We start from the raw sequence: 12,035 nt of genomic DNA, 5'->3' as shown, positions 1-12,035 counted from the left end.
TAGAGAATTAGTGATGAGTCAGTGAGTGAGTGAGTGAGTGAGTGAGTGAGGGCTTTGCCTTTTATTAGTATAGATAAGCATTCATACGATCCAAAGATCTGTAATGTGTTGTGCAGGCTAATGGTTTGTTTTTTAGGTCTCATCTTTTTATTGGCATTGAGATTAAGTATGACTAAAGTCAATAATGCAAATGTTATTATAGTTCTTAACCTCCATCTTGCAGCTGTATGTATTACAATGCCCGACCCATCTGCAGGAATTGGATATAGCAAAATATTTATAATAAGTAGTCATTCTAAAGTGCTGATGCAAGCAGACATTTTGAGAAAGTTCAATATGTTAACTTAATTAAGCATGGCGTAATAAAGACTCCTGGCACCATGCAACCCTGAATTAGTTTGGGCTTTGCAAATGAATGTACAATATTTATTAATAAAAACCTACCAGTTTAAAAAAACAAACTCTTTCACTGCATTTTCCTTATTTGTGATACGAGGTATAACCATTTAATTCCAAGAATTAACCTGTAGAATAAATGTGTGAGTTCAGGTCTTTTACTTTGAACACAATCCTGTAACCCTGTCAGCAGTTTTAAATGGCATTGTTGGTGGCTGTCCGTCCCTGTTCAATGGATTTATGATGACTATCCCTTTGTGATTAGGCAACACTAAAATGCAGTTCCGGGAATTAAATTGTTACACCTCATACATTTGGAAGGCTAAGCTCTGTAAAAGTTTATAAGTATAGTGGAATTTGTTTTTATAGTTGTTTGTTTTATATGTGTTTGCCATGTTTCATCTGCCTTTTGTGGTGAAAATTGGTCTGACCTTTTTGCTGGATACATGTTTATCCTATATAAGTAAATTCTTTTGGATGTTTGACAAATTCAGTCTCTCTTTCTGTAGGAAAAGTGTCACATAGTGAGCTTAGTGTGATGAGAGCCCGTCTCTATTTGAACCTGGGTTTTGTTTATGATGGCATGAAGGACCCACAGCGGTGCAGTGATTTCATTCGGAGGAGCATATTCATTGCAGAGTAAGGAGAAAATACTCAACTGGCTAATTGCTTAAAAAGAGTAATTGGGCACCTTTTCTCTTTTTTGATGTTTCATTATAAAGGAAGCTTATTGGAAATAATCTATAGCTCACTGTTCTTGTGTAAGGTGCTGTAGGGTTAGCACTGGTTAGCTTCATGTTCCTTTTTATTTTGTAATGTCTTCTTTACCTATGCAGAAGGAACCAGCTGCATGAGGACCTTTACAGAGCAATGTTCAACTTGGGCAGCATCCATTTCCGTGAAGGTCTCCATTCTAATGCTATGCGCTGTCTAGAAAAGGCCAAGGACTGTGCTCATAAAATGCAGGAGAAGTTCTCAGAGAGCGAGTGTCACCATAGTATTGGCAAGGTATAGAATTTGTTCAGCACTCTTTTTCTACACTTTGAGTTTTTATCCTCTGTTATCCATAATATGTCAATTACTAAGCAGTTATTTTTCTGTTCCAGGTGCTACTGGCTCTTGGTGATTTTGTGGCTGCCAAACGTGCTTTGAAAAAAGCTTACAAGATGGGTTCCCAGCATCAATCTGAACGTGAAAGTGTGCTGAAAAACCTCAAGTTAGGTGTGTACAAGAACTTTTAGATCAGTAGATAAAGTCAGACACGAGGTTGTAACAGTGGTCTTTGATTTTCTTTTATTACTTCCTGCAGCAATAAAAGGCTGTCATCTGGAAGAAGCGTTAGCAGAAACGTCTGAAAATGATGTGCAGGGAATCATGGGAATGTCTGAGCAACTGGGAGACCTGTGCTGCAAAGTTGCATGCTATGGGAAAGCACTTGATCACTATCTAACACAGGTGAGCTCTTAGACTGTGTTGCCATTGTGATGGAGTGTGTTTGCGAGTGTTGTTCCCATTATTAGTTACAGGCTATTATCTACCACATATAGTGGTACATACCATTTTTTTATAAATGCTAAAACGCATTTTCTGTAATTACATCACCCTTTTTTAAAACCCTAAACAAAAATCTAAAAGATCTAACTATATTTTCCAAATGCCTCTCTGTCTGTCAAAACCAATCAATCATTCCAACACAATGTTAACTTTGCCCAAAATGAAACTTTGTTGTCAAAATACACTTATACACAAATATATAGACTACTACCTCTGTTACCTTGACAGTAGTGCAATCAGTTGAAAACGCTGTTGCCAAAGCAAAGATGTTGATGAATTGATAAAAACTGCACAAGGTTAAGTATACATGTGTATGCAGTAGTAGTAGTAATAATAATAATAATACATTTTATTCATATTGTGTCTTTCCCATACTCGAGTAAACCGAATGTAGAAGGAACACAGTGTAGACAAACATAAACTGTATTACCTATTTTTCATAGATGTACAGTACGTGTGCTTTTGGAATACATATCTCTCTCCATTGTATCCCCACCCCAATAAATTCTACAACAGAATATGGGAAAGTAAAGGAAAAATAAAAATCTACACAAATATATAAAAATATAAGTATAGCAAGAAACTACTTGTTGTTCTATGCTAGGTCAAATGGCTTCATCTTCATCACATCCTCCTTAGCAAAACAGTATGGGTGTGCTGTGGCAAATCACCCTTGGAAGGAGTCACTGTAATTAAATTGGTACTTCATATTGTAATGAAAAGACGTCACAAAGGCAAAGGTTTGGGTATCCACTGCGTATGTTATAGACTTTGCTGAGGGGAAAAAGCTGCGTGATGCTCTGCCGAATAGTCAACTGGGACTAAGTAACCAAACAGGATTGAGTGCAGAGCAAAGGTGGTAGGTTTTTGTAGCCGAGGGGAAGAAGAGGCAGGATGTCTGGAGGGAAAAGCGGAGGTGAGGTAATTGGAGGGTGTGGTCTGGAGCTAGAAGAGGAAGTGGACTAGATCTTACTGCTCCTGTAGGGATGGGTGAAGAGGAATTTGTTCACCTAATTAGCCCCCATACCAGAGTTTCAGCATTAGCCAAACAACCCTGCTGCCTTCCATACACGTGTGTTTGACAATATTTATAAAAGGAATGTCTAGCTAGCACAGTGGAAGGAAATAATAAATATGTATTTTTAACAGCAAAAAAAGCTGTATTGCAATTAATTATTAAAAATGATTAAAATCTTTATATATAAAAGCTGAATACCACTGACCATGAGGACTTAGGACTTGAAATTTGGAATGTAGGTTGGCCCATAGGTCCTTGTTAAGAAACAGTTTTAAAGATTCAGTGGTCCAAGCATGAAATTTCTTAGTTTTTTTAGACCCGTTTGTATGTCTGTCCGCTTTTCACAAGAGAACTACTTAACGGATTTAGGTCGGAATTTTTTCTAGAATTTGCTTGAACATTGTGTTGATTTTGCAACTTTCTCATTGCACTAAGTATCATGGTTTGCTTGCGGTACCGATTTTAATAGCTCATCGGGCTGCAGGGAGGGGGCGGGTTTCCTCCTCACTCACGCATCTGCTTTGGGGAGTAACCTTAACTCCGCTTAGTTAGCGAACAAGAGAACTAGTTAACAGATTTAGATCTTTTTTTTGTTTTCTATAATTTGCTTGAACATTCCGGTTGATTTTGTGACTTCCCTCATTGCGCTAAGAATCATAGTTCGCTAGCGATATATTCACGCTAATCCGAGACAGGCTGGGGGCAGAGGGGAAGGGGAAGAGTGATGTCAGGAGTAGAGAGCTGAGCAGGGCCCTCCTCACTGTCTTGTATGACTAATACGCAGGCGACGCTGCGGGGGATGGCTAGTAATAATATATAGAGAGATTTTTTTTAATTAAGCAAGTACATTACAGGAGTAATTACATATTATGGCATTTTGTAATTATGGGAATTTTTTTTTGTTGTTGTTTAATGCCCGGGGTTTGTTTCCTGCCTTGCGCCCTGTGTTGGCTGGGATTGGCTCCAGCAGACCCCCGTGACCCTGTAGCTAGGATATAGCGGGTTGGATGATGGCTGGATGGATGTTTTGTTAAAACAATTTTCTACATATCTTTGTAAATCAATTATCTACAACAATAATTAATTGTTTCTGCAAGTTTTAACCTTACTTTTTCTTTCTAAACATTGATACAAAGATTTGTCAGAAATGATAAAACTGGATCTTTTAGAATCAGCATCTGTTAGGATTTTACATATGGAAAGTACAATTTGTTAGTATGATTTATATTAAATTGCCTATAATTTATTTTTTATCTGTTGCGGAAAATGCTTCTAAATAAAAAAAGTAATCTTAAGTCATTGTTACAGATGAAATTCAAAATGGTCATCCTTTTATTACACCAACTGGTGGAACTTCCATGTTCTCTTGCATGGAGCAACATGGCAGACTGAAGAAATCAAATGAAATAGCTTCTTTTATCACTTATGATCATTTACATATAATAGCTAGAAAGTATTCACCACACAGATAAATGGTATATTCTATTAACACCCCTTTGACATTAAGTCCCAAAATAGTTATCTTTAAATGTTTTGGTTAAATATCTTGTTAAAAGAATAAGATTTCTTATGTCATTTTAATGTGCTGAAAAAAATAAATCGGGATGTCTGAGTATAAGAGGCATGTAGTTTCTAGCAAATTTTCACTTCCAGTTAATTTAAATAGTGTCCATAGTTGACAAAAGTATACTTCTCTTAGGTTCTGGATTGAGCTGGTCCATTCCAGAGTATTATATTATTTTATTCTATTTATTTATTTATGTATTTATTTATTTTCTCTTCTTCTGCATCATGGAGGGACTATTCCCATTTCCACCTGGATGGATCTTTTACTCTTTACAACCTTTTATTAGTCAGGTAGCTCTCCTTCAAAGGATAATTTTGTCTTGTAGGAACTACTATAATGTTTTAGCCTTACTATTTTATAATGCAAAATAATTTATCCAGTCAGCAATGTTTCTGAGTTAATTCATTTAGGTTATCGGGAAATTATGCAGTTAATGGGATTAGTTTTGCAATCATTTGAGTTCTTATATGTAATTTAAAGTAACAAAGATAGTTTAAGCATTTTGTAAAAGTCTACAATCAATACCTAATAGAAAGTGTTGTATATTTATGCATTTTCCACAGTAATGATTATACCTCAAGAGTTACATTTCCGGTAAACTGAACAAATTCCAAACCAAGAGGTTTTTGATAAGCCATATTTATTGCTGCTGTTTTACTCTTGCTGCTGTTTATGTCACTTTTCTTTGACAGCTGACTTGTGCCAAATCCTTGATGAAGCCTGCCTGTGAGCTGGCTGTGATTCATGTTTCACTGGCTGCTACCTATTCCGATCTGAAACAGCACCAGAAGGCTGTGGAACATTACAGACAAGAGCTGATCCTTCGTAAGGGGAACCCAAAAGAGGTACCAGCTGCATAATTACATAGACGCCTCTTAATGGCCACTAGTTAACCTCAAATTAGAATGTTCCATACATTGGTTGGAATATGGTGTATTACTATGAGATATGCTGCAACCCAAATGAAGCTAAGCAGATTGTGTGAATGAGAAATTACTTGAGGCTTAGAGATCCAGAGTATTGGATCCTCTTCTACAAATGTTTTGCTTCTTCACTTTTCCTTGTCTTCAAGGTATGCCAAAGACCGGTCAATAAGCAAAACTACTAATTTGTTTGTTCTGTTATTCACTGCTGATTCTTTTGCAGTGTCAGAAAGAAAAGAGTTATTAATCTTCGTTTAGGCATCTTACAGGAAACTTTAAGTTTAAAATACATTTTGGATTGGTGATATGATTGTTGCCTTTCCTCTTAACATCAGAATAGAGCTCAAGGTGTGTTTCAGGATATGCCATTTCCCTCTGTCTTCTCTCTTTCTCTTAGGAATGTGAAACCTGGCTGAATATTGCTGTTTCTTTGGAAGAGACTGGCTCAACCTTGGAAGAGATTGAAGATTGTTACCAGAGTGCTCTGGACCGTGCCAAGCAAGCGCACTTGCCCACATTACAGGTGGTTTAATGATTTACCAAGGGTTAAAAACAATTGTACCTTCTTTGGGAGTGGAGTTTGCCAGAGTAATACATGTTTAAAAGGTTCTCTACATTAAAATTATTTCTTTGTTCTTTTTGGTAATGTTATGTAGTTTTTCCACTAAGCAACAGACCTGAGAGCTATTTCCTTCAGTTTTCTGTTATGGTAGGCTCCCACAATCTTAGAAGTTCACAGCTCCTCCTGTTTCATGGTTTGTTTTGCATAACTCCATGTTCAAAGGAGACTATCTGCACCATATGTAGCAGTACAGTGATACTAAGGCCTTTCAGTACATATTTTAGCTGGGAACAAAATGTAAGTAAAGCCTGGAATGAGGATGTGTTGTCCTTAAGACCTAATAATTTTGCGTGTAATTACTGGGATGGTTTAGAAGTGAACCTGGCAGAGTTTTAAAAACCTCTTTTTGGTCAGAGTCTGAAGGGTAGGGCAAAGGTAAATTAAACATGTTACTCCGAGAGAGTTGTTTTTTTTTTTTTTTTGTGGGAACTGAGGTCATACTAAAAATGCTGTCAGTTAGGCTAGGCGTATCCTGAGAAGACACATTGCATCATACCCAGATACACAATTAACTTATCCTTGTACTTCTGAATGCCATACAGCCATTTATAATGAGACATACCTGCGCTTACATGCAGTGTGTGCAATAATTTAAAATGGTTATTTCATTATATGAATTGAGTGTTCTCATGCAATATGAAGACTTTTGATAACACAGTATTGACAATCTCCCATCACTTTATGCCATCCAAAGTCACACACTTCAGTATCAGTGAGACCAACCAAAGCATGAATGCCTCCTATTTGTTAGTTTCCTATCATAGTCTCCATCAGATGGCCTGTTCACTGCAACTTTTAAATTTTAAATCTTTCAGTGGGTCCAAATGGATAAATAGGCAGTCCAGGACAATCTTTCTTTGCTCCTTGAAGTTACTTCATTCAGACAGGAATATATATATCGTTTTATTGACCGGTTCAGTGAGGCAGTCTAAATGTTGTCTTTTATTTTATATATTCTATGATTCTCCCTTTAGACCCCCTACTTTCATGATTAATTTCATATAAAGGCTAAAGTATCTGGGCTGGTATCTTGAAGGTTGCCAGTTCAAATCCCAGCAGTGACAGAAGGAATGATGCTCTATTGCGCCTTTGACAAAGGCCATTAACCTGCAATTGCTCCAGGGGCGCTGTACAAATAGCTGACCCTGCCCTCAGACACTAAAACTCTTGAGTAAGTTGGGGTATGCAAAAAAAATTCTGTATGTAAGAAATTTTAAGCAGAAAATAAAATAAAGTATTACAATTATTATAAAAATGATTATATAAAATATCATTTTCAGTTTCTTTGGAAATTTTCTTCCCGGCTGGAGATAATGAAGCTTTGCTGATACACAAACAATAGAAGAATTATGAATGTTTTATAAAACCTCATTCTTTTTCTCTGGCAGCTTCGTGTCTTAAAGCAACTTCTCATGGTTCAGCACAAGCTTGGTTCTGTTTCTGCTGCTAACACAGAGGCAAAGATAAAAGACCTCTCAGATTCCCAAAGGGTTAGCGATGAGAGTGAAGCAGATGAAGATCAAGATGAAGAACCTAACAGTGAGCCCCTTGAGGAGAGTGACCTAGAATTGACCAGTTCTGGTATGTATAGCATGGACTTGAGCTACATAGCATAATAAAAGCACAATTATTTGTTTAAACTTGAGGTAGGTGTGGATTGGCAGATCATTGCCCAGTAGCTAACATAATTAAACCTGCTTGCGTGGTATTGGGGCTTGTACTGACAATATTGGGCATAGAAACAAGCCCTAAACAAGACATCAGTCCTATGCAGAGAAATATGCGCCCACACTCACAATCAAATGGGCACAGTTTAGAATTGTTAATTAATCAAATACATCTTTGATATGTTGAAGAAAGAACCAGACAGATAAAAGATCTGTAAGGCAACAGTGGTAGACTACTACCCTCCTGGCTTGTCCAACTATCAGAAGAATTTAATTTAGAAAAAAATAAGGAGGTACAATTTGGGCAAATATTTTATTTCTGCTTATTAGAATGGTATAACACCCATTTTATGTTAACTATCAAGGAACAAGCAGCCTCTGCCTGATATTTCTTAATCTATAATTGAAATTATAGGTAAACGGTCAATGATTAGTGATCACTAAAGCTTGCTACTTATCTCTGCAGTTGAAGTGCCTGTGCTCATCTCCGACTGCACGAATAACATTTCTGTGTGTCACTGAAGCATGAAGTATCCCAACCTTTCAAGTCTATATTTACTGTTAAGTGTTTTTAGGAATATCATGTTTTAAAACACTCACAAGTTACTCTTCAATGTAGGTTCGTTTTTGTTTGCTAGTCATATAAATTGCATACTGTCATATGTTAAAGCACTAATGAAGGAGAGGTCAGTCTATATTTAGAAATCTTTGATAATCAGGATAGAATTCAGAGGATACACATGATTTGACTGTGTTTAGGCACAATGCATACTCAAAAACTAAAATGGTTACATTTTAGTTAGGTAAATTCTAGGCGCATTCACATGGGATTACATTTTTAACTGCAAGGCCCGTCACACCCCTAATTCATTGGTCATGAGTCCTGTCTTCAATTCAAAATCTTGTGCCTTCTGAATATGCTTCCTGTGTGCTCTGCACTGACTTTCCAGAAGTGTTTGTTTAACAATACTTCAGCAAAAAATTGGGAGTGTGTTCCCCTCGACTTTCTCATATACTGTGATACAAAGGAAAAGGTCATGAGAACCACTTCCAGTTTTGCAATATTTCTCAAATATCATGTCTTTGTTTCTCATCATAACTAATTGATAATATTGATACACAATCATTTATCTCTATTTATAATCAAACTTTATATTAAAATGATATTTTTGCACTTCGTAAGGTCGAAAATGGTTGTGGAATTTTCTCATGATTACATATGATAACGTGATAACGTGCATAGTAAAAAGAGTTATACTGTAGTCCCTTAAAAACATAGTAAAAGTGTTATATATGATTTGTTGCAATAAATTACTAATACTATAGGTAAAACTCCATTTAGCTACATTTAATTAAGATAATGATGGTGGAAACAGAATAAAAAATTAAATCTATTAGCAGCAACACGACAGGGACGTAGCAGCTTATTGTTCCCATTACATCTTTACATTTATATGGCATCTTCCATGTTTACACGTTATTGTTAAACTGATGATGTATAAAATTAATAATAGTTATTGAAAGAATATGCATCATATTGAATACAGTTTTTAATATTGTGTACACATTTATATTTCCATGATACAAAAAATTTGGATGGTTGTTTAAATAAAATACTACTTCTGGTTGAGTAATTTTTGTCAAATTTCATATTTGCTTTCATTTTACCATTGTCAATATCTGTACAAAATTTGAATCATCTATCTATAATTGCAACCATAGTTTACTTGAAGTGGCCCAAAAGTTAATAGGATTCCTTATCTTCTTGTATAATACGCTACTGTGGCTGTTCGTTTGTCTGTCTAGGATTTTAAATCGCCTGTAGCTCGCCAACCTTTTGACCAATTGACCTGAAATTTGGGACACATATACTACGTTACGTCTACTATCCACTTTTGATTGACCTCCAAGGTTATTCCTCTTTTTTTTAATTTTATTGTAGAATCAACTCTCTACAGCAACCAGCAGGGCGGCCATGTGGCGCATGTGTGTACGGGTGCCGTTCTCATTACCTACCACCTTCGCTGTCACTACCTCTTCATATCTTCAAGAATGATTTAAGCAGATTGAAAACTTAAGTGCTAGCTTAACTGAAAAATTAAGGAAAACGTACTAAGTAATCACAACACCAACACTGACTTAATCAGTTTTAACGCATAAAGATGCAGACGGAAGAAGAGAAGAAGTGGGCCACTAGGGTGGAGAAAAGAAAAGCTGCTCAGGAAACAGCAAGCGCATCAACCTCTGAGCAGACGGATACTAAACATACAGAGAAAGAAGATGGAAAACTATAAGTCAAGTGTATTCTGCGCTGTTACTAGTTATTGATATAAAGCAGGTGTACAAAATCTCATTGACCTAGGTCAAAGTGTTTTCGAGCTATCATGTTTATGCGCAGACACAATTTCAGAAATGGTATTTTCTGACTCGGGCCGTCTAAAATGTCAAGATTAATTAACATCTCGAAGGCAAATTTTTTTTTACAATTCCTGTACTTTATACTATGTATACGAGAAAGTAAAAATACATATGTTTTGCCTGTTTATGTATCAGAAGTTAAATGAGATTTTTTTCATGTATTTTTTTTTTTTTAACAGTATTTGCTATGGTTCACCGTTGATCTCCATAGATATCCATTCTATTAGAAAATTTATCTCTGTTCAACAAGAAAACATGAGATTAACATTTGTCGTGGCCATCATTACACTACATAAATCAATCATGACTAATCATTAAACTACACAAGTAAAATATTATAAAAATACCATTTTTGGGTGAAGTATTTCTTTAAGAAAGTTAGTAGGTGCATGTGTAAATATTTAATTTTTTTTTTCAGAAAAATCTATACACCAGTAGAATTACTAAAGACTAGAAGCTAGCAAATATAAAAAAGGGTAATTGGACTGATCCAAGAACCAATAAGCCTGTAATCGTGATGTTTGTCACAAGTAAATTAATGGAGGCGATTATTAAGGAAAACATTAAGCAATAAGTGTCTAGATAAAGTATGTTAACAAAGAGTCAGCATGAGTTCAGATAGGGAATATTGTGTTACATTAATATTCTGGAATTCTATTAGGTGGGAGCAAAAAAAAAAAAATAGCATAAAATAAGAATATGTATTTTGATGTTCAGAAGGCTTTGAATAAGGTACCACATGAAAGACAATGATAAAACTTTTAAAGAATGGGTAAATCAAGACCCAGTGTGCTGGTGTGTATATATGAAATTCACTCAAACAAAGAAAGTAAAGGGTTGTTGTGAGAGATCTTTATCAGGCCTGGAATTCAAAGTGGTGTCCCTGAGTGATCAGTGCTGTGGCTGATGTTCTTTTTAATACACATACATGATGTAGACACAAATGTAATCAATACACTGGTTAACATTGCAGATGATTCCAAACTCGGTACAAGGGCAGCTAACATAGAATCAGATAAACTGATACTGAGGGACTTGGACAAAGTGCATGCTTGGGCATATTGGTAGCAGATAAAATTTAATGTAAGTAAATGTAAAATATTACACACATGTAACAGTGACTTCACTTTTTTCAGTTTTAAATGAGGCCCAAAAAAATCCTACAAACGCAAGTGATTTTAAAAACAAGCAATTTGTTAAACTTTTATGTAAAGAATAAGAAGTGTGTAAATGTTTATGCAGAAAACTGAACTTATTAATACCATATTATAGCAACTCAAAATCTTGATGAATTCTGCTAAGTGCAGGAATGTCATGTGGACCGCACTATGCCTCTAGAGAGTCTACTAGTATGACACAAAGTCTCCATAATTTATTCCATGTTGTATGCTTTTGTAGGTGGTTGTTGTTTATATATTGGTAGTTTGGGTTAAAGACGTGCAGTACAGTACATTCCCCTGTTTGGTAGTGCAGTTTCTTTTTGTTTTTTTTTTTCTGCTCTTGCCTATTTGCTGTGCATGCTCTCTTTGCCTCCATGCTAGGGCAGACACATAATAACTGATAGTCACTTGAAACTTCTTTCTTTTGCATGGTTTTAGCCATTTCAATTCAACATGTAAAAAGGAGAATAAAGTAAAAAGGAATTATTCAGTTAGATAAGACATATTTATTTGCTCTCACTCGCTCTTTCTGTACTGGGCAGGCATAAATTGGCTAATAAAGTAACTTGATTCCACCTGCTTTTTTTTATTTATATCTCTTTCAATTCCATGTGTAAAAAGAGGAGTAAAGTAAAGAGTATTCTGAACGGTGGGCAGAGTTGAATGTTTTTCATTTAGATAAGACCTATTTTACGCAACACAGTTTAAAA

The 12,035-nt window shown here is 35.7% G+C and overlaps 1 protein-coding gene across 2 annotated transcripts in view; it reads left to right on the top strand.

Annotated features, from left to right (window-relative positions):
• Positions 1-12,035, top strand: part of tonsl (tonsoku-like, DNA repair protein) — a 112,437-nt gene that overhangs the window by 27,741 nt on the left and 72,661 nt on the right. For both annotated transcript variants that reach the window (XR_005630667.1, XM_039736657.1), the window contains exons 5-11: positions 906-1,035; positions 1,233-1,404; positions 1,503-1,617; positions 1,706-1,851; positions 5,228-5,380; positions 5,856-5,981; positions 7,469-7,661. Coding sequence is in view for 1 of the 2 variants with exons in the window: in XM_039736657.1 (XP_039592591.1) it covers positions 906-1,035; positions 1,233-1,404; positions 1,503-1,617; positions 1,706-1,851; positions 5,228-5,380; positions 5,856-5,981; positions 7,469-7,661 (1,035 nt within the window). In the remaining variant the exon portion in view is untranslated. The remainder of the gene's footprint in view (positions 1-905; positions 1,036-1,232; positions 1,405-1,502; positions 1,618-1,705; positions 1,852-5,227; positions 5,381-5,855; positions 5,982-7,468; positions 7,662-12,035) is intronic.

Source organism: Polypterus senegalus, chromosome 15 (genome assembly GCF_016835505.1).
Source record: "Polypterus senegalus isolate Bchr_013 chromosome 15, ASM1683550v1, whole genome shotgun sequence".
In the NCBI taxonomy this organism is placed as follows: domain Eukaryota; kingdom Metazoa; phylum Chordata; class Cladistia; order Polypteriformes; family Polypteridae; genus Polypterus; species Polypterus senegalus.
This window is presented reverse-complemented; position numbering and strand designations above follow the sequence as displayed.